Source organism: Psammomys obesus, unplaced genomic scaffold, assembly GCF_907164565.1.
Source record: "Psammomys obesus unplaced genomic scaffold, mPsaObe1.curated_primary_1811, whole genome shotgun sequence".
Lineage (NCBI taxonomy): Eukaryota > Metazoa > Chordata > Mammalia > Rodentia > Muridae > Psammomys > Psammomys obesus.
In genome coordinates this window covers 21535920-21558995 of record NW_026595981.1, presented here as the reverse complement: position 1 = coordinate 21558995, position 23076 = coordinate 21535920, and the positions used below count along the sequence as shown (strand labels likewise).

The window sequence follows — 23076 nt, the reverse complement described above, 5'->3', positions numbered from 1 at the left end:
TAAGGGGTGTGCCCAGGGAGGGGTGGTCTGAGGGTGGGCGGAGGCTGGAAGAGCCCACAGTCCCTTCAGCATGAGGAGGTGTGAGTCACGGCCCAGGGCCTGGGCCTTGGGATGGCCACTTCTTGCTCTCCGGAAGCCAGCTCAGAGGAGGGGCTCGACAGGCTAAGGAGCCTTGGGCCACCTTCAGCCACCCCTAGGCCAGGAATTTGGCACTGGCTCCCGAAGCTGACGCTGCATTGCTGAGGAGTGACAGGGTTGGCGCCCAGGCTCAGCCAAAAAAGGAGGCAGCCCCCAGGGACAGCAGCCTTGTGGCCCTGGCCCAGCCCAGCACCGGGTGAGCTGAGGGGGCCTGTCTCAGCGAAGGGTGGGAGGGTGAGCCCAGACATACACACGTCCTACACCACATCACAGAGAAACAGCAAGAAAGATACACACCCTGAGAGAGACACACACAGACAGCACACACAATGAGATACACAAATAACTACCCCTCCGCTCCCAACACAAATATCATGTGACAAGGACCAGCTAACCACACCCCCGCACACTCGGGGCCCCTCCAGCCTAGCATACTGGGCCAGCAACACATACCTCTCGGTCCTGCCATCCTGCCGGCTCCTGGGGCTCTCAGCATCATGGTGGCGGAGGCAGCATCCCGCCAGCCCGTTCCTGCCCCCCTGCTGCCTCTCACCACAGCCCCTGGCCCACTGGTTTGGGTCCCTCAGTCCCCTCAGTCAGCCCTCCTTGAAGCTCCCCCTCTCCCCCACCCGGCTCTCTTTCGGCTGCCTGGCGGTAGGAGGAGGGAGGATGGGTGTGGAGGGGACTTGCCGCGTCGGTGTGGCGTCAGCAGCTGCCGCCGCCCGATTGGCCTCCAGCCTTGGCTCCCAACCACAGGAATGCCTGCGCCCCACCCTCCGGCTGACTGGAGATGGCTGGGTGGTGGAAGCTCCCAGATGTTGACATCTGGGCCTGCCAGCCCACTTAGGTCTAGGTCTGGCAGAGTTCAAGGCTGCTGCCCTTGCTATCCCTTGCCCCTGAGAGCTGGACTGAGCCAGGGCGCCCCAGGGTCATGCCCTTTACTCTCTCACGACTGGCAAGGACCCAAGTCTGGTGTGCAGGCCAGCTCTTTAAGGCCTGGGGTGAGCCATCCACCTCTCTGAGCCTCCGTTCTTTCCTCTTCATCTCCAGGAAGAGCAAGGGGACATTTGAGGTCAGGAATGGAGATTCCCAGGGAGGCACCAAGCCAAGTGTGGCCCTGTCATTACAGTGACACAGACACAACCAAAGCCAGCATGGCAGCTCTGGGCCTCTGGGCTTGGCCCTCAGCCATCCTCTGAGGGGCAGCGACCTAAGGGCAAGCAAGCTGGCATCTGGATAGGATCCATGAGACCAAGAACAGGGAGGGCACTAGGCAAAGGGGAGCATTCGAGGCTCCAGACACAGGGCTCTGGGCTTGCTTCACACGGCACACCCTCTCAAAGGGTTTTATGCTCTGGGTGTGCAGAGACACTGGGAGCCATGTGTAACGAATTTATATCTTGTGTATGAACGTGGGATCCTGTGATATCACAAAGCCTGGATGCCCGAGAGGGGCCAGAGCACGCTGCGGCGACATTTGCGGGCAGCACTGCATGCGATAACACGGCACTGTGTGTTTCTGTCACAACTGCACAGAATCCAGATGTGTGCAGCATTCGTGCTATGAGGCAGAGGTGCAGTTGACACTGCTGTGAGGTCTTGCCAGAGAACGGACCGTGGTGACACAGAGATGGGGAGAGGGTCTGCGAACCTAGGCCTGCAACACTGTGTGTCTGCTATGGAGCTCAGCCGTACAGTGCTGTGCATGCTCGGGTGTCCTGATATGTACTAAATGCTACCCATGACCGTGGGATGCGTTGAAGGGTAGTGTTTGGTGTGTGCACGCATGGACACACCTGCAACAAGAGCCATGTTCCCCCAGGCTCAGTGGGGGTTGGGGGGCAGGTATCTCTCACAGGAGCAGACAAGAACATGCCAGGCTGGCAGGGCTCGCTGGGCCACCCTCTTTTCAGATACCCTGGCAGGAATCCTGCCTGCCAAGACCAGCACCTCCTCTCCTCCTCACACACAGCAGCTTGAATGAAGCAACAAGCAGCCCCAGCCCAGGGATGGGCCTGGAAGCCCCGGTTGAGCAATGTCAGGCTACTTCCTCCTCTTTTCTCCCACAGGGGCCCAGAAGACCAAGTTGGGCCCGGGGCCCTCCCTGCAGACCGAAGGACTCACCAGCTGGAGGATGTCCTCATCCTTGGGCATGATGGAAAGTTCCAGGGTGTCATCACTGCAGAGAAGGGAGAGGGTCAACAGAGGCGACAGGCCTGGGGAGAGGGATCCCCCAGGCTGGAGAGAGGGGAGCCCACATGTTGCCTTGGAAGGAGGAAGGGCAGGTACTCACCTGTTCTGGATCAGGCCTATGACCTGGGAGTAGGACTTCCCGATGACGCTCTCCCCATTCACCTTCACCAGCCGGTCTCCTAGAGGCAAGGGGTGGGGTCACGTGTGAGAGGCCGAAGCATGGGGTAGCGTGTCCCCTGCAGCAAGCATGAATGACAGCGAGAGGAGAAGAACTTCCCCAGCATCTGGGTTCAAGAACCCCAACCCAGTTAAAAGGAATGGGGGCCCCAGAGGAGGGTTAAACAGGTCACCTGCAGGCTTACCTGTTCGGAGCCCCGCCCTATGGGCCGGGCCACCATCCTTCACATTCTTCACAAAGATGGTGTCCATGGGCTCCAGGCGGTGCCGGGGGGAGGGTCCTGGTGGGCATCAGCCAGGTTAGCTGGGGGGATCACACCCATGCACAGCTACACATACAGGGGACACACGCTCAGGATGATCACACACAGGCACAAGCGTGCAATGACCCACACATTCACAGGACCTGTGCCCACAGCCAGGCAAGGGACCACACCAGGAGAAGGACTCCACCGGGGACACAGAGAGAGCTGCCCAGAGCCATGAGCTGAGTCCCTGTCCTATGCAGTGTGAGTGGACACACACAGCTCTTGCCCTTCGGGAGTTCGTGGTCAAGCAGATGTAACACACAAGTCACAAGACAAACAACAGGGTCCCCTACAAAAGAGGTCCCTACAGGGATGACAAGCTGGTTCAATGAGAAAAGGCGCTTTCATGGAAGCCTGATGGTCTCAGTTCAATCCCTGAAACCCACATAAAGGTGAAAGGAGAGAGCTAACTCCCACCAAGGCGTCCTCTGACTGCTACACACTTCACATGGCACAGGCACAGTATGGCATTAGCCCTAGCACACACAAACAAGGTTTAAAAGAGGCCCCTGTCTGGGCTGGAGAGATGGACCAGAGGTTAGGAGCACTGGCTTCTCCTGCACAGGGCCTGGGTTTGGTTCCCAGGATCCGTGTGGCAGCTCACAACTGCCTGTAACTCTCGTTCCAGGGGATCTGACACCTTCTTCCAACACACTCCGGCCTCTGGTACACACACAACGCACATATATTCATATACTCAGACACAATCAAACATAAAACATTTTCTTACAAAATTGCACTTATCAAGTCCTGAAGATGCAAGCTGGGGAGACCTCACATATACGGAGAGATCTCACAGGGCCAGAGAGACACCCAGAACACTTATGTCTCCCACCCGTCTTCCTTCTCCTGGGTCAAGGACTCCAGGCAGAAGCCTGAGAATTCTGGGATGGACACAGGATGGATACTAACTCCATCAGTTGCCAATAAGACTCCCCTACTGGAACCTGTGCTAGGATAGTGGGCTCCTCCTTTCATGGCATGAGAACTCAGGAGGACCATGTCCCCAAGGCTGCCCACAGACTGGGGCAGGGCAGGAAAGCTGCCTGTCTGGGGAGCCTGAGAGCCAGCAGAGGAGACAATAAGGTGACTTAGGCTCGCATTTTAAAGACAGGCCTTAGGGTCCCACTATTCCTATCAGGGCTTCACTGACTCTAGCCATAAGGTGAGTCATGCTCAGTACACACCAACCCTGATCCACAGGCCCTGCAGCCTTAACCTACACTTTGTTCTGAGAGAAAGTAGAGAGATGGTGGGACCAGATGGGGATCTGTCACTCAGAGGACTCAGTATCAGATGGCTGTGGGAGGGGCAGGCCCATGGGAAGGCAAGGGGAAAATGTGGAGGGAGAAATAGAGAATGAAGAGGAGATGCCTGGAGCTAGCTAGCCAGGAACAGATAAAGGAGAAAGGCTAGACAGGGACAAGAAAAGGGTGGGGCCCACTGGGGTGCAGGAGAGAAACTAAAGCCCAGCCCAGCCCAGCCCCTGCTCCACCCCCTTACCTCCTCCTCGGCCTCGGCCTCCATTCTCTTCCTCCTGCAGAGAAAGGAGAAATGGGTGTGGCAACTGTTCAGCGCTCAGCAGCATCAGCAGCACGCTGCACCTGGACAGCCCTGCTGAGTCCCCCAACCCCACCCCAGACCCTTATCTCTTCCCAAGTAGCCAACAGCAGAGAGATGGGAGAGCTGTCCGAGGAGTCCCTGTCACACCCTGTCTATTGTAGACCTGCTGATCCCACACGCTAGCATCCCAGGTTTCCAAGAACATCCAGTCCACCAAAAATCCATGGCCCCATCCCCTAGAGAGCGTGCAGGCCAAGGAAGGAGGTCCTCAACACCCACGAGGACCCCGGCAGACAAAGATAAGCAGCCTGACAAGTGTAAACAGGGCTATCTCTCAGAGAATGGGCTGGGAGGCCCGATTAGAGCGGGGGAGGGCGCACATGCACACTTAGGGCTGGATGTGCTGAGCTGACAACAGCAGGCGACACAAGTCAGACTAAAAGCATTCTGGTCTAAAAGGAAAGACAAGGGGCCAGGAAAGAGGGGGCCAGGAAAGGTTCTTTGATAAGCAGAGCTGGGTGTCGAGCAAGGGGCAGGATTCTAGCAGCTAGTTACAGGGGTGAGGAAGAGCTGCTAGGAGGTCCAGGGATCCTGGGGAGGGGAGGGGGTCCTGGCTTTGGAGAAGAACCCTAAGAAGGGCAGAGACAGGCTGAGCCAGAAGGTGTTGCGGCGTTTCAGAGTTGACCAGACCTTCAGGGTCATCTTATCCAGACACTCAGCAGTAGAACCTGAGCCCAAACTCAGGACTCACTGGCAGTCCAGCCCAGCCAGGGTGGGCCAGGGAGGTTGCTGAGTGATGTTGAAACCTGGCCCTCTGCCGTTTCCCGTGGGAGGTGCATGCCCACTAATGTGAGCTGACAGCACGGACAGCGGGTGGCAGGGACAGACAGATGCATTTGGACGGTTAAGCTCACCGCAGGCTCCCAGGCAGAGAACTCTAACCTTCTCCTGCCTTAGGACAGGAGCTTCTCCCAGACTGGGGCAGGTGCTAGAAAGGGAGAAAGCAACCCTGGCTTGTCTTGCCCAGAGTTGGCCAGTGACCCATGAGATGAAGAGTCTGCCATGCTAGACCACAGCCCCTGTCACTTCATTCCTCCACAGTGTCCTGAGAGAAGGTGGCAGGAACTAGAAAGAAGGAAAGGAAGGACCAGGGCTGTCAGGAGGGAAGAGGCTCGCTGGCATCCTCAGTCATGATGCCACACTTCCATGCTTAGGCACAGCCACAGCCAATGACAGTGATGATCCTGAGATCAAAGATTCATACGCCTGTGAAAGCCACAAAGCACATGACAGACATGGACACACACACACACACACAAACACCTGCGCACGCACACACACGTGCGCGCGCACACACTTCTGCACAGGTGCAGAGACATACAAAGAAACCTAATTTTTGGGTTGTGTGGCAGGTGGGGTCAAGGTCCCTAAACAAGAATCCCAGACATGGGAGAAGGAGAAAGAGGGGTTCATTGGCTCTAATAGAAATATGTCTCATCTGCAGAAAGAGAGCTTAGTAGCCCAGTATGCTGCCTGGACACGAGTCCTCTATGCTCTTTGCTTTCGGGACCCTGTCCCTTGGCTGGTGATCCTGTGCCGGCCTGAGGAGTTCTGGGACTCTGACTCGAAGAGCTGTATTAGGGATGGAGAGACTCTTAGGGATCAAGGCAAGAGGAGCCTCCGGGAGAAACTGAGTAACAGAGGGGTGGGATGGCTCTGAACCCATAGTGACCCAGTCTACAGCAAAACAGACTGAGTCAGGACTTAGACCTGGGAGCCCTTGGACTCCTCCAGGACTCTTTCCAAAAACTAAGCTGGGGTTTCTGACTCCTCAGCCTGGGCACAGGAAGAGCTGACCCAGATCAAGAATCAGTGGGCAAGTGAACAAGGAGCCCCAGGAGGTCCGGTTCCCCAAGACGATCAGTCCCTTTTCTGAGCCAAGAAAAGGTATGGAATGTGTCCACAGCCACGGAGCAAGTGCCCTAGGCTTAGCCGGCACAGCTCTCCTCAGACTGCAGCAGAAGGGAGGCAGGCTGGGCCCCTGCAGGGATTCTTCTGACAGGGGTCTAGGATAGACCAACTAGCCTCCCTCTCCCATTAGGCTTCCCTCACAGCGTGGCCGGGCACGAACGCGGGGCATACCTTCAGGCTGCAGTGCACGGCTGACTCGGGCGGGTACACGATGAAGTGGCGCAGGGTGAAACCAAAGCCATCCTGGACATTCTTGCGCAGCAGCAGGGTCCTCGGGCCCTGCCAGGGGAGGGGGCGCCCGGAGGAGCACCCATCGCGTGGGCCCAGTGGAAGCTGCAGGAGCACAGAAGAGTGAGCAGGCGCCTGCAGTGGCAGCGGAACTCAACAGGAATGCCAGCACCCACAGCCATGAGGCCCAGGTGCCTTCTGGGCCCTGACCCTTTCACCATACCCTTCCTCTCTCACTCCCCAGAGCCAGAAAGCATCATCCTTCGGAATTTTCCCTTCGATCTCCTCATGACACCTTTGCCTCCCTGGAAGCTGAGCCAGGACACATGCTCTATGTGCCAGACACTGACCACACAGCTTTTCTACACAGGAAGTTATGCATACAACTCTTACACATCCCCACACATACGCTAACATACATGAACACGCAACTTATGCTTACAGAAGATACCACAAACACAGGCATATATATCAATGTGCACACATAAACTGGGCAGTGGTGGCTTAATCCCGGCGCTTAGGAGGTAGAGACCAGCCTGATCTACAGAGGGAGTTCCAGGACAGCCAGGGCTATGCAGAGAAATCCTGTCTCGAAAACCCAAAATTAAATAAATTAGTGATGAAAAACAAAAATAGCAAATGTGCACACAGACTCACAGAACCATACGAATACACTATGCAGGCACGTTGGAGCGGGCACAGGTGCACACAACCAACTTAGCATACACACATGCGCACAGCACAGAGGCACAGTTCTGCACATCCTAGCACACAAATGCACCCTCTGGGAGCATGGATCAAAAGCCCCAACTGGACATCAGGCCACGAAAGGGACTTGCTGAGGTTGCAAAGCTCAGCCCAAAGGCCAGGCTGGTTCACCAGAAAGGCAGATGGGAGATACTGCTTTCTGTCCAACCTGCTGGAACGATTGGGGTTCCGCTAGATGACATGGCAGGCTATTCAAAGAAGGGAAGAGCGGGTTGTATAGGACCATATCTTGGGCAGGCGGCAAGAGATGACGGACAGAGAAGACTGCCTCAAGGCCCACAGCCTTTAGGCAGCCTGAGGTAGCACTTGATTCTGACCCAAAGCCCTCAGGAAGCCAAAAGCTTCCCACCAGCTCCTTCAACGGGCTCCCACCCCTTGCTCCTCCTTGGCCCTGGCAGGAACCTGAAGAAGAGACGGCAGGCCAGGGCTGGTATGGACAGTGAAAGTCCATCAGACCTGGGCTCTAAGGAGCTCCCATTGTATAGGAAAGCTGCCCTCCTGCTAAGTGGAGAAAGTTTACAAACACCTGCCGGGACAGGGGTGCTGAGAGGCCAGTCTGAGAAGCTGCCCACCCCTGCTCACCTAGTCAACAGAGGGACAGCATGCCAGGGTGCACAGCCAGGAGACTTGGCCACCACCCCGCAGGCTCAGGACAGAGAGCAGATCCTGGAATCTCAATAAATAAAAGTGAGACAGATGCAATAGGTTTGCTGACTGTAGTCTCAGAGAACAGAACCAGGTGGAGGACACAAAACAGCTGAATGAGACTCCAGAAAAGGAGACATTCCACACAGTGTGAAAAAAAAAAATATAAGGGGTTGTGAGCTCTCCATCCCCAGAAGGGCCCAAACAAGACCTAGACTACTCCTGGTCCCTGTCCTTAGCAGGAACCCAGCAATGCCCTCTCAGCTGCACTCTGGCCTCTTCCATGAGCTCCACATTCATGGGGTCCAAGGAGCCCCGAGAACGTTCCCTGGAAATTCCTTGCGATCTGAACACAGCCCTCCCAATTTCCTATTTCTGATGACTGGAAGAATGATCTCACAGGTCCCCAGTGCCTCTCCCCAAGAAGCCCCTGCTCCCCCTTTTTCGTGGGTTGCCCTCCTTCCCACTCCCACCCATGCTCAGAGCTGAGGGTGTTTGCAGGGCCCATTGTTTTGCTGGTGTCCTGGATTAAGGTTTAAGCCACCAGCTGCCCCAGTGATGAGAAGAGACTGGGACAGGTCCCCACATGTTCCCTTCCCCTCCCCCTACACACACATCCTGCCTAGAGCTGCCAGCTGCCTGGGGGTGCCACTCCCTGAGGGGACCTGCCTGTAATCCAGGACAGTGGGGATGCCGTCCTCGCAAGGATCGCCCCTCCCCAGAGCACGGCAGCCCCCCCCCTTCTTACTTATCTCTGTCTCTCCACTTCCTCTGTTCTTTCCTTCCAGGTCCAGTCCCCCACCCCTTCCAATTAGTCTCTTGAGAATGTCAGTAATGCCCCTGCTACAGCCACCACACCCTATCAGCAGAGGAGACTCCACAGCCCCCGTCGGAGCTGGCTGACTCCCTCCCTTGTGGGAAGGTCTTCCAGACCTAGCCTCAATCCTTCAGTTACCTTATATGCAAGCTTCTGCTCCTCCCCTCTGACCTGGGACAGCACTGAGTCTAGCTCTCCTCCAGACGGGGAGAGAGGGACAAGGTACCGAAACAGAGATCCAGCATTGAGAACTAGGAAGGCCAAGAAGTACAACTCCACGCCCCTAAGTCTTGTCTCTGTGACACAGGCACACAGACATGGGACAGAGAAGGGCTGCAGGCATTGCTGATGAAACCCTGCTGGCTGAAACCTATTTGCAAACACTCTTGCCCTCATGTCTGAAAACAAAGAGACATCCAGAAACGCCAACTCTTATTGAAGGAGGGCCTGCGGCCCAGGGAACACATGGGGCAGAGGTGGGCACTCGATGGGTTGGCAGAATCAGTACTTACCCCCCACACCCCAACCTACCCCGGCATAAAGAGGTCATTGCAGAGAACACAGTATTGAAGCTGGGCATGGTGCCCACTGTGACTCACGCCTTACCAGCCTGGCAGATCCTGAACATCAGAAACACTGCCCCCAGCCCGGCCACTACCCGCCCTGGGAATCACCTACTGCCCGCTGGGGGCCTCTCTGTCACCTCAACTTCCTCTGACCACTAGGAAACCCTTATGTGCCTCTGTGACCGTGTCCCTGCTGATAGGAAAGAAGACAGGAAAACGGAGTGGCGCCCACTGCTTGGGTTGGTAACCCTATGCCTAGCTCTCACTGGGTCTCTGCCAGCCCCCTCGCTCCAGGATCCCTAGACATGACAGCGACTCCTCCAGTCATCAGCCTCCTCCATTCCATCCTTCCATTGCCTGTAAACCAGGAGGGCTGAGCCCACAGATGCCATTACTCAGACCCGAGGTTCCATCTGGCACCGCTGGGAAAGCTCCCACACAAACGCTGCCACCTCACCCTGACTCTCAACATCCTCAACTGCAAGGATGTCCGTCTGGGAATGCCGGACGCTGTCAGCTAGAGAGTGGGTAACCCGATTGCCCACAGCCCCTGACGTCCGGCTCTCGCCCGGCTCCAAAGCTGTTGCTCACCCTGGCCGGACGCAGAGCCGGCGCGCGGCGGTCGCTGTGGCTCAGACAGGGCAGCCAGAGACAGCGCGGCTCGGGGGCACTGCAGTCCACGCCGACGGCGCGCTCCCAGCGCCAGCCCCGGACGCCCGCGCGCTCCACGCGCCACACGGCGCTGCCCACCAGCGCGGCCTGCGGGGACCCCCGAGCGCGGCCACCGTCGCGGCCCCAGCGAGCCACGGGCCTGGCTTCCGGAGCGGGACGCGCGGTGCGGGGCTCCGCGGCTGGGCGCCGGGCGGGGGGCGTCCTCGGACCCCCGCGCAGCAGCCGGAGCCCAGGGGTCCCAGCCCGCCCCCCAGAGCCGCGGGCACGCGGCCCCGAGGCCCCGAGGGGGCGGCCGGCCCGCGCAGACGGCGGCAGGACGGCTGGAGAGGGGCCGCGCCTCCCGCGCCGCCCGGGTGAAGGCGCCCGCTGGAGCGGGACAGGGACAAGCCGGCGAGTCGCTGGGACAGACACCTCCCCCTCCGGGGCGGCCCCAGCGCCGCGCCAGCCCACCCTCCGCCCCACGCCAGAGGCTTGCAGCGGTCCCAGCTCAGGCACGGCACACACCGACGACACCATGCAAACACGGCGACTCACACAGCCGGGGGATCTCACTGTGGGCCCATTAGTTTCAGACGCCGGGCAGAGACATGTTCTAGCTGCGCGCCTCACACATAGGGCCAGGCATCCCGCCACTTGTCCCCCACAGACCCCTCACAGACCCTCAGTGCGTGTGTGATACCATCCGTGGCGTATATCACCCTCCCCTTTAAACCTCCCTACGCCGTGGGGAGCATATGCCAGCACAGGCCATTTAAAATGCGCCAGAGCCTCCCATGCCCCACAGCGATGCCCATTTAACCTAACACGCAAGCAGAACGGTGATAGGTGGTGACAGGCGCACACTGCTTGCAGCAGGGCACTGTCTGTGCTCCTCAGGTGGCACACACTGCCAGCCCAGGCTGAGAGGAGGCTCCAGGCTGGCCACTCTCCCTCTACCGCCTCCATGTGAGTGAGCTGGGACTTTTCCAGCCCACTCCCCTTTTCTGGCTCCCCATCCTTTTCCCCAGCAAAGGCAAGGCTGGTGATGGCCCTGGTGGTGTGTATTCTCCACTGTCATTCATACCCCAAGTTCATTTGTCACTCGCACCACCACTAGGGTGGTGCGCAGAGAAGGAAATATTCCGCAGAAGGGACACAAACCCTGGGCCCATGTAGGAGGCACAACCACAGGGCTGGGCTGCTTGGAGAACGCTGGTCAGCCACTGTCAACACGCTCCAGGAAGGTGGCCTGTGTGAGAGGTACTAGACCCAGAAAGGAATAGAACTGTAGAGGCGAGGGAGTGGTGGGCAGGATGAAGGGAAGGAAGAATAGAGGGGGAGGAGGCCCACGGTGGGGGGACCGAGTCAGCCAGGGAGCGGGTTTTGTTCTCCTGTTTCCTGTTTGCTGCTTGTGGGGCCCATGCAGGAGCTGGACCCCCACCTCCACCCTGCGGAAGCCCAACGGGAAGAGTGAGGCTGCCATGAGCTGAGTCAGGACTCAGGGAGTCAGGGAGAGCAGGAAAGGACCAGTCAGGGACAGCAGGGCAGCCAGGGACAGTGAAACTGAGTTGACATTTCTCCCAGCCGCTGCCTAACTAGAAAACCAAGAATTCTGGGTCTGACTAACTCCTGCTCTGCCCCTCCTCATTACTTCCTCCCAAAAGCCATACCCTCATAGACCAAGCAGCCATGCCATCAAGATGACCTCAGCCATGTTGATCCTGGGGCCCAAAGTAAAGAGAAGAGGGAAACGATGTCCTTGACCCTCATCAGTCTTCACTGAAGTCCTTCCAGCTGCCTACCTGCCGTTTTACAAAGCCACAGCTGTCTTGGAACCTGAGACATAGGCCAGGATAGCCCTGAATTCAGAGAGATGTGCTCACTCTGCCACCATGCCGGGCTTTTATTTATTTTTTAAGTATTTACCTGCATGTGCTCTCGAGGGCACACATGTCACTTCCCTACATGTCAGAGGAAATCTCCAGGATCAATCTTTGCATTCTACCTCGTGGTTTCTACATAGGCTGTGAGGGTTGGAACCCAGACCTCAGACTTATGCAGCGAGCTGAGCCATCTCCCAGCCCCCAACTGCCTTTTTATCTTGCTGCCAGCACAGGTCTTACATTTAAGCAAAGAGATTCTTCATTCTTTCACCCCGTGGGCCTCGCATGGCTGACCAGTGCTGTGTGTCTGCCTGAGTCTTGGAGGGATCTGGGGGCTGTAGGGGAGGGCACAGGTATGTGCCATTGTGTGTCCAGGCCTACAGAGACCTTGAAAGAGACCGGAATCCCAAGTGCCCACTTTCTGCCTTTTAACCCGGCAGATGAGGAGAAGGCTGCCTCAGCAGAGACTTAGAAGGGGCAACAAGAGCAGAGAGCCTGTGTGGTACACACAGTAGGGCCTCCAAGGTGGGCCACAGCTTGAAATGACCTTCTAGGCCTGGGGAGCCAGCTCCCTCCTGTTTCCTCTGGGAAAGGAATGTGGGGTGGGCCCCAGAGCCCAAGGGGGAGGGGCAAGGCTGGGAAATACCAGGCGTTGCTGAGATTTCTATTCCAAGCCTTCCTGCCCAGAGTGTCCTCCCCCCACACCCTGCCGGCTTCCTCCCCCACTGCCGGAATCACCCGATGGCCAGCCCCTCCCAGCCCCCTAAGTGGACCAGCTGGCAAAAATCTATCCCACTTATCTTCCTAAGGGTCCCTGTTCAGGGGCTCAGGACTGCATTCCTAAGAAAGGACCCCCAGAATTCTAAAATGGACTTCTATCTGTGACTCCTCCCTAAGCACTAGATATCCGAGATGGTTTTGTGTTTTTTTTTTTGTTTTTTTTTTTTTGCAGGGAAGGGGTAAGGATCTTACTAGGTGGCCCTGGTGGCATAGAACTCTGTATATAGCCCAGGCTGGCCTTGAACTCAAAGAAACCCCTCTGCCTCAGCCTCCTGAATGTTGAGAGTACAGGTATTTACAAACCACTCCTGGCTCAGAGAGGGTTCTTTGGTTTTTGGTTGGTTGGCTGGTTGGTTGAGTTGGGTTGGTTTGTTTTTTTTTTTTTTTTGGGGGGGGGGGAGGCATGGGTTGAGACAGGGTTTTTTGTGTAATAACCCTGACTGTTGCGGACTCCCCTTGTAGACCAGGCTGGCATCAAGCTCACAGAGATCCACCTGCCTCTGTCCTGGGAGCTGGGATTAAAGGCCTACATGCCAACATGCCCAGTGTTGTAGTTCTTAGTATCTTATTTTACTTTATTTGGAGACAGAGTTTCAAGGATGCTCTTAAACTCTGTATAGCTGAGGATGGCTTTGAACTCTGGATTCTCCTGCCTCCACCTCTCAAAGTACTGGGATTATAGATGTGGACCACCTTACCTGGCTCCCATTTAAAAATATACATATTTGTTGTTATTATTTTAAAATTCTGTGTGTGTGCACATGAGTACAGATGCCCTAAGAGGCAGAAGGCATCTGCCACCCTGGAACTGAAGCCATCCACATGGGTTCTGGGAATCAAACTCAAGTTGTCTTGCTAAAGAGTGTGCGTTCTCAACCACTGAGCCATCTCTCCATCCCCTGCCCCTCCTTTTGTGAGACAAGGCCTCAGCGTGTGGCACCCTAACAGGCTTAGAACCCACTTTGTAGACCAGGCTGGCCATGAATTCACAGAGGTCTACCTTCCCCTGCCTCCTGTGTGCTGGGGTGAAAGGTGTGTGCCACCATGGGTAACCCCATTTTTTAAGAATAGAAATGAACTCAAAGGGCACAAGGGCAGAGGAAGAGAAGGCCTCACTCTTGTGACACCAGAACTGCATCCCAGGGATGGACCCCACCCCCAGGTCCCTCTACATTACCTTTTGGGTTATCCATTCAACTACCACACCTGGAGCGGTGCCATGGGCCAGGGTGAGAGCCCTTGGAAACCTAAGGCACACACAGTCCCTGCCAGCAGGGCCCTTCCATCAGGAGTGTCTCCAGGGTTCCCCAGCTCCAGATTCAGGCCCAGCCAGCAGCTCTCATAGCCACCAGGGAGGTAGTCCTCACACACAAAGGGGGCTCCCGACATGACTTCAGGGCCTGGACTCCTGACAGGGGCAGTAATGGGCTCCCAGGCTAGCTCTCCAGGAGAGGAGGGTCCAGAGCCGAGGAGCAGGAGCCGCACAATCACCAGGAACCAGGGGAAGGGAGGAGAGCTGTCCCGGAGCCCAAGGGTCAGGGACAGAAGGAGGGAAGCTGATAGCACAGCAGAGCCTGCAGCTCAGGAAGCCAGAGACAGGGCTCAAGGTCAGTCCCGCCCACTCTTCCTTCCTCTGCTTGCTCAGCACCTCCTCCCAGACCTTAGGTCTCAAACCACAGGTGACCAACAAAGGCCCCACCCCACCCCCAGAGAATCACCCATCTGGTCTCTCACACCACATGCACACAGACCCATAGCCACCCACAACTCCACACACAGGGACAAATCTGCAGGCAGGGCTCTCATAGGCATGCGAGCATGTGATAGACAATGCCTGTCCCCTGGCCTAGTCTCCTCCCCCCAGGGCAGTGCCTCCCAGACCTTCTCCGACCTTTAGCCCCATTCACATCCCAGCTGCCAGCTTCGATAGAGCAGAGGCCCCTCCTGACAAGCCCTAACAGGCCAGGTTGACAAGCCGGCCAGGCAAGCTGCAGCTCCCAGCCCCTCGGTTGACACAGCACCTGCAGCTAGGAGCTTGGGACCCTGGGCTGTGCTGGGCAGCAGGCACTAGGTGATTTACAAGGTCTTCCCCACCTGTGCGCTCCTTCTCAGACCACTGTGCCCAGGATTGGCATGGTCTGTGATACACCATCCCCAACCCTCACAGAGCAGGTCACAGCCACAGAAGAGGAAGACTGGGGCAGGGGACAGGGAAGCATTTTGCACGCCTGGCATCCAATCGCTGCCTGTCCAGGAGGGGAAGAACAATCCCCGACAGAAGAGGTCAGCCCATAAGCCTGGAGTCCTCAGTGAAGAAATAGAGGTGGATGGAAACTTTCACCCAAACGATGACAGGAGAATGAAATCAACAAAAGAAAGTCTTAGCTGCTTGTGATAGTACCTGCCTGTTACCCCAACACTGGGAAGGCAGGAAGACACTTAGAAGCTAGCCTGATGTGTAAAGTCAATTCCAGATCAGCCAGGACTAAATAGTGAGACCACTTCAAAAAAAAAACAAAAAATGAAAGTCTCCGCAGGGACCCAGAGCACACAGTAGGAGCTTGAAAACACAAGCTGTTTGCTATCCGGGCATGTAGATGGTTTGCACAAAACACAGCAACAGTGCACATACAGAAACAGGCACTCATCCACACAGCGTGGCACCACGGCCCCTCCCACAGCTGACCCCAGGCTTCTATAAGCTAAGACACACTCCTTCCCTCACAGGGGAATGGAGGCCCACAGACCCGGCTCTAGGCCCTCTGGGAATGGACAACATGAGGCTCCAAGTGGAGGCTGCTCCCAGCAGACCAGGGGCATGCCAGGCTGGCAGGACTACCACCCAGCAGGAGAGCTGTTGCCAGCCTCGGTGACGCCAAGGGAGAGGGGCCTTAAAGAAAGTCTTTGCTCATGGTGGGAAATGAGCACTTACAGAAGAGGGTGAGCTTGGAGTCAGCCACAAAGTAAACACCCAGGCCATTGCCAAGGCAACCACAGGCAGTACAGGACAGGGCCCACATAGGCCCCTCCACTCTCATCACTCCACCCAGATGCCCCTGGGCTGTCTTCTGGGTGTCTTCGCCTGCTGGTAGCTCCCTGAGAGTAAGGGCTTGTTGCCCCAATGGCATGTTGGGGTCTCCAGAAGACCTAGCCTGCATCTATCTGTCCCTAGGGACAGGAGAAAGAATCTGCCTCAGGCACAGCTGCAGCTCCTCCCGTTGGAGAGCTGAGGATGAAGGCCACTGTTTTTCAGAAGTGGATTTGCCCTAGTGTGCCTCTGTCCAGAGAAGGCTTTCAGAAATTGCTAAGCCGGAATGATAGCTCAGTCAGTAAAGGGCTTGCAAGCATGAGGACCTGAGTTCAAGCCCAAGGGGTTAAAAAAAAAAAAAAAAAATCCAGATGTGGAAGTGTGTGAGTATAATCCCAGAGGTGGGGCAGATAGAGACAAATGGATTCCTTGGGCTTTACTGGCCAGCCAATGCTAACCTACTTGTTGAACTCCAGGAAAATGAGAGGCCCTGTCTCAAAAAAACAAGGTCAAGGGCTGAAGAGATGGCTCAGTGATTAAGAGCATTGGCTGCTCATACAGAGGTCCTGAGTTCAATTCCCAAGAATCACATGGTGGCTCACAACCATCTATAACGGGATCTGATGCCCACTTCTATCATGCAGGCACACATGCAAATAAAGTACTCATATACATAAAAAAATAAATTAAAACAAAACAAAGGTCGAAGGCTAGAGAGATGGCTCAGGGGTTAAAAACACATGCTGCTTTTGCAAAGGACCACAGTTCAATTCCCACATGGTAGCTCACATCTCCAATTCCAGTCTCCAGACACCCTCTTCTGGCATCTGAGGTCACAAGGCAGATATACTAATACACATGAAGTAAGGCTATCCTGGAACTCACTATGTAAAGATAGACAGGCTGGCCTTGAACTCAGAGATCTGCCTGCTTCTGCCTCCCGAGTGCTGCAATTACAGGGGTATACCACCACACTCAGCAAATAAATAAACCTTTTAAAACAACAACTACAAAATAACAAAGATTAGATGTACAGTGACCAAGGAATGGCAGCCAAAGTTGTCTTCTAGCCTCTACACAAATGCACACACATGTGCCAAGACTGCCAAGACACACATAAACACACACACACACACACACACACACACACACACACACAATTTATAACAGGAATGTTATACCAGCATTTAAGAAACTTAAAACATGGGGATCAGAAGTTCAAGGTCACCCAGATCGCCCCTCCCCTAGGACAGCCAAACAAGGGAAGCCAGATCATTAATGGTTTGGGGGTCGTCCTATAGTCAATCAATTCAAAATGCAACATCCCCTTTTGTGTTTCCACCAACAGATGTTTGCCAGGCAGGAATACCCCTGCTTTAGGGGCTCTGGAAAGGACACGACTCTTTAAATCAACCACCTAACCTGAGCACAAGGCTCTTTGTTCTCAACCACTATGGCAGTGAGGGTGTATGAGCCCGAGCTATAGCTTGTAATAAAAGGTTCCTCATGTGTTTTGCAAAAACAAAAAAAGTTCAAGGTCATCGTCAACTACATGGTGAGTTTGAGGCCAGCTTCTGGCACTTGAGACTCCGAGAGTAGGAGGGGAATTGTTTGGATGTTAAGAGAGGATATGGGGAAGCTGAAATAAAGGGAATATATGCATACATATAACATAATATATATTTATGTATATATTTCAGCTGATGTGAGAAACAATACGAGCTTCAAACATTCAATCTAGAATGACTATCTGACCCAGCAATTCCACTTCTGAGCACAAACCCAGAAGCACAGAAAATACGTTTACAACAAGTATTCTCTGCCAGGCATGGTGGCATAGGACACTTAAATCACAGCAACTGGGCTGCAGAGGCAGGCAGACCTCTGAGTTCAAAGCCAGCCCTGTGTGTACACTGTGAGTTCCAGGCCAATCAAGGCTACAAAGCAAGACTTAGTCTCAGGAAAATAAAATACACAAAACAGGCTAGGGAGTGGTGACACATGCCTCTAATCCCAGTGCCCAGGAGGCAGAGGCAGGCAGATCTCTGAGTCTACAAAGCCAGGACAGCCAGGGCTACAACAGAGAATCCTTGTCTTGAAAAACCAGAAAAAGAAAGGAAGGAAGGAAGGAAGGAGGGAGGGAGGGAGGGAGGGAGGGAGGGAGAGAGAGAGAGAGAGAGAAAGAAAGAAAGAAAGAAAGAAAGAAAGAAAGAAAGAAAGAAAGAAAGAAAGAAAGAAAGAAAAAAGAAGAAGAAGGAAGGGAGGGAGGGAGGGAGGGAAGAAAAAAGAAAGAAAGAAAGAAAGAAAGAAAGAAAGAAAAGGAAAGAAAGAAAAGAAGAAGAAGGAAGGGAGGAAGGGAGGAAGGAAGGAAGAAAGAAAAGAAAGAAAGAAAAGAAGAAGGAAAGAAGGACGAAAGAAAAGAAGGAAGAAGGAAAGAAAGAAAGAAAGAAAGGAAAAAAGAAGAAGGGAGGGAGGGAGGAAGAAAGGAAAGAAAGAAAGAAAGAGAAGAAGGAAGGGAGAGAGGGAGGGAAGAAAGAAAGAAAGAAAGAAAGAAAGAAAGAAAGAAAGGAAGGAAGGAAGGAAGGAAGGAAGGAAGGAAGGAAGGTGGCTGCTGGGGACCAGAGAAGAGCAACTAGAAACTTACTGCTTGGATGATCACAGAGCTGCAGTTTGAGATGGATGGTGTGATGTGATAATGCAAAAACACTAATGTCACAGAACTAGACATTCAAAAATAGTTTCGTGAGAGGCTAGAGAGATAGCTCAGCAGTTAAGAGTGCTCACTGCCCTTCCAGAGGGCCGGTTTGGTTCCCAGTACCCCTGTCAGGTGGCTCACAACTACCTGCAACCCCAACTCCAGCCGGAACTGACACCTCTGGCCTCCCTGGGCACCTGCACTCAACTTCGTACGCCCATACCCCGTAATTTCAAAAGATCTTGTAAAATGCTTTCTTTTTTTAAAGATTTATTTATTTATTTCATGTATATGACTGCTCTGTTTTCATGTACACCAGAAGAGGGAATCAGATTCCATTACAGATGGTTGTGAGCCACCATGTGGTTGCTGGGAATCGAACTAAGGAACTCTGGAAGAATAACCAGTGCTCTTAATGGCTGAGCCATCTCTCCAGCCCCTTGTAAAATGCTTTAGCTGTTAATTTTTGTAGGCCCGGCTAGCCCGGAACTTACTGTGTCATCCAGGTTGGCATAGGACTTGGAGGGATCCTCCTGCCTCAGCTCCCAACTGCTGGGATTACCATGTGGCTCATAAATTTTATTTAAATGTACCAAAATTCAAAATTCAAACAATTGGCAAGGTCAGAATTCAAAGGGGGAAAGTGTTAATAGCATCAGGTATGGATTACCCCCTTACATCTAGAAGCAAGTAGCCTAGGACGGAGCATACACCTGGCTTAAATGCCCCTAGCCTGGGTGGCCACCTCCCCACCCCCACCCCCGCCCCAGGGCCTGGATAGCTCCGGCCCTGAAGGATACGGCGGCGGCTCCAGTCTGCATTTTCTCATGTCTGCTACTATCCTCTTTGGAGTCCGAGGGAAGCCCACTAGGGGCAGTTCCTGGGCTGCCAGGGGCCCTGACAGACACAGAAAGTCCCTGCTGGTGATGGAATCCGATGCAATGGCCACACTTTCACAGCCTTGCCCCACCGTCCCCCGCCCCCACCCGCAGACGCAATGGGACTGTTGAAGAGTTCTCTGGCTCATCTGTCATCTCACCTTACAGAGCACACAGTCTGTGCTAAGCCCCTGGGAGCCTACAACCCCCTGTGACACGCACACAAGGGTGTGCCCACGCAGGCCTCCTGACTCCACAAGGGAGCAGTGTCAGTGCCACAGCCAGCAGAGCCCCCTGCTGGCTCACGCACGCCACTTCAGCTCGTCTCCCTTGGAAATAAAAGGGACAAAAAGTGTCTGTCATTCCTGTGACCTGGCCCCCACGCTGCATTCTCCAGAACTCTCTCTCAGCCCCATCTGAATGAGGAATAACCTCTTTAAAAAAAAAAAAAAAAATCACTTGCAGGAGAAAGGTCTCCTGCAAGACCAGTCAGGGTCTTGAACCTTGAAGCCTCCCTTTGGAGTACCAACGCGGCCTGATGCCCTCTCCTGGGGAGACTGGGAGAACCCGGACCTGCCCACAGTAACTCCTCTTCAAATCATCACACCGGTGCTGTCGCTGGACAGCTCATTTGAGACAGACTGAGCGTGAGTCACCCTTCTCTGCCCCGCCCCCTCCCGTTCAGCCTGTTGTCTCGCCAGCTGGGCAGAGCCAACAGGTGCACTCACCGGTCCCTTCCAGGGCAGCGGGAGAGCTGAGCTCCAGTCCACCGGAGGCCACATTCCCTCAGAGGGCAGGTTCCAGCAGATTCCTACCATCTCCCCCAGGGCATGTGGGGTTCTCTGCACGAAAAGGCTCTCAGCCTCATCTCTGAAACCACCCACCCCCTCACCTTGGCCCTACCCAAACTGTGGAGGCTACCTCTGCATTCTCCTGTGCCCTGGCCCTGCCTCTGAGCAGAACCTCTCCCTGGTCTAGCCTGTGCCCCTGTGCCCGGCAGAGGCAGCCGAGGGGAGGTAAGGGGACAGGCAGCCCTCCGTGTTCCTGGCTATGAGGGAGTTGGGAGGGCTTCTAGGTTGGGATCCCGGGCCAGGAAGGGACAGGAGGGAGGGGAAGCAGATCCGAGTCCTCAGTCAGTCCCTCTCTGCCTTCGGACATGGAATCATCAGCACAACAGAAGTAGATGTCGGGGTCAGGAAGTGATAGCACACGCCTTTAATCCCAGCACTCAGGAGGCAAAGACAGGCGGATCCCAGAGTTCGAGGCCAGCCTGGTCTACTGAGTTGAAACAAACAGCAGGCCCTCTGCACACACAGAGCCTTATGAGCCAGAGAGGTGCCTCCGGTCCCACCTGACTCCCTGACCCAGGCCACAGCTGGAGAGGAACCCAGCACTGGCCCGTGGAAGACCAAGGGGAGGGGGACCTATGTTCACCCCAGCATTCAGGAGGCGGCACACTTGCCCCTGGCAAGGGCGTTAATCCAGTTGACACAGGTTTTCTTTGCTCAGCAAAGTTACTGGGAAGGCAGTCTAGGAATGAATAGGTGGGAGCATCATCCACCTGGCCTCTCGCCCACATCGGGGTGGACGCTACCACCCAAAGGCCAGTGACCCAGCCCACTTCCCACACACACCGGCTCTGGACTGCTTGGTTTCCCCCTAGGAGGTCAACCTAGGCTGCTAATATTTTGGCTTCCAGGCCCTGGAGGACACACCTCCACGCAAACCACACCCCCTTCCCTGAGCTCCGTCACTGTCACCGCAGCCTCTGGCCTCCTTCTAGTTCCCGTGAGCACCCTGCACCCTTCCAGCCCCTGGGCCACTGCAACACAATGTTTTTGGAATGTTCCGCCTCCTTCAGCTCCTTCCCTGTTTCCTCAACTCTCACCTGGATTCACTCCTGGCCACCTTGAAGCTTCCGGCATTAATGTCTGGCAATACACCAGCTCTGGGTGCCTCAGCAAGAAAAGGCACATACTACCAAGACGGAGGACCTGAGCGTAATCCTCAGCACCCAAGACAGGAGAGGACTGATCCACAAGTTATCTATCTTCTGACCTTCACATGTGTCCTGGAACTTTCCTCTCTAGACCAGGCTGGCCTCAAACTCACAGAGATCCGCCTGCCTCGGCCTGCCGAGTGCTGGGATTAAATGCATGTGCCACCACATCTGACCACCCCCGCCAAAAAATTTAAAAGTCACTTTAAACTCCTACTGCTTCAATGCCAGGTCTCTGGGCACCCTCTCAGGCACGTATGTTTATGAGGCTATTTTGATCTTTATCTCCCCCCTAGCTGTGAGTCCTGGGAGGCCAGCACTGTGTCTGCTTTGAAGGGACAGTATGTGGCCCAGGTGGACATCAGCATGCTGCTTCTGGATTTGGAGGGAAGTAATAAAGAATGCTCTCATCACTGGGCCCCCCTGGGGACCCACCTGGAACAGAGACTACTTCAGTTCTTTTTGTTGTATGGGTTTGTTTTTTTAATGAGCCTTAGTGTGAAGGTGTCAGAGCCGCCATGTGGGTGCTGGGAATTGAACTCGGGTCCATTTGGAAGAGCAGATGGTGCTCTCAACCACTGAGCCATCTCTCCAGCCCGACTTTGAACCTCTGATCCTCACGTTTCCAGCTCTCACGTATTGGGACTAACTACAGGCTTGTGCTGCCACACCCATACTTCAACTTTTGTCCTTTCTTGGTGGGAACTGAGTCCAAAAGCGGGAGCATTTCAGTACAGAAGCAAGGGGGCGGGGCACACAGATAGACAGGAATCTGCTTCCATCTTCTGGAGCTGTGCCCCGCCCCCACAGTCCATGCTCCAGCCACTAGCCCTCCCCACTAGCTGGACACAGTGCTCATCCATCTTTTCCCATAGTCCCCTGTCTCCTTCTCACGACTCCTGACTAATCTTCCATCCTCAGACCTCAGGCTGGCAGCTGAGGGGTGGACCAGGTCCCAGGGTGTCAGCTTCCTGCCAGGTGCATCTTCCTGTGGCAGACCAAGCCTAGGCTCTTGACCGCCTCATCTCGTGCCTCCTTGCTGCCAGTTTCTCCCTCTAGGCCCAGCCCGAAGGGACAGCGGCTGTCGGGCCTTAGTGTCCTTATGTGCACAGGCTGCCTGCCAGGAGGCAGCTGCGACATCAGATGATCGTAGAAAGGCTGAAATGATAAGATGGGGGAGCAGGAGGGAGGAGGGAACAGGGGAAGGCCGAGCGGGATGGTCCAGCCAGACATGAAGAGCGACAAATATGCGAAGTACGCCTGCCCCGGAGCTATGAATAGTGCAGCCGGGCTGCCAGGCGGGTCGCGGCCCCCACCCCACCCCACGGAGCAAACTGCACCCGGCTTGAACAGAGGTGAGCGCCGGTGGGGCAGAAGCCGCTTCTGCTGACTGGGCTGAGCCGCGAACCTGAGAGGCGTGGCTATGCAAAAGCGGAGCAGCAGGCGCCTCTGATTGGTGGATCCCTGCGTGTCGCAAGCTTGGACGGAAGGGTCACTCGACCTAAGGCAGCGCCCACAAACTAGAGCCGCCCCGTTTCCCCGAGCCTGTAGGCCCCTAGGGTCAGCGTCAGTCACTAGTCACCGCAGAGCTGAAGCCCAAAGATGCCACGGGCTGCTGGAGACCTCCCTGGTCCTAAAAAGGTTCTGCCTCCTTGGGACGCCATCCCTCCCGACCTTAGCCCCAAGTCAGCCTCGCTTTCTTGGAATTCACAGGTCTGAGCTCACCAACAGCTGAGCACTTAGGAAATGACATCTGCCCCAGTCCCTGCCCCAGAGACACGTCTTAAC

The 23076-nt window shown here is 55.2% G+C and overlaps 1 protein-coding gene across 4 annotated transcripts in view; it reads right to left on the bottom strand.

Moving 5' to 3' along the window:
• The window catches only part of Arhgap23 (Rho GTPase activating protein 23), a 93453-nt gene that overhangs the window by 47779 nt on the left and 22598 nt on the right, over positions 1-23076 (bottom strand). For 3 of the 4 annotated variants that reach the window (XM_055619626.1, XM_055619625.1, XM_055619627.1), the window contains exons 2-6: positions 6522-6683; positions 4320-4353; positions 2694-2789; positions 2432-2510; positions 2263-2317 (exon numbers count right to left, since the gene is read on the bottom strand). In XM_055619626.1, coding sequence (XP_055475601.1) covers positions 2263-2317; positions 2432-2510; positions 2694-2789; positions 4320-4353; positions 6522-6683 — 426 coding nt within the window. Of the gene's footprint in view, positions 1-2262; positions 2318-2431; positions 2511-2693; positions 2790-4319; positions 4354-6521; positions 6684-9965; positions 10220-23076 lie in introns of those variants that run through there. The other variant, XM_055619628.1, reaches the window with a different exon arrangement.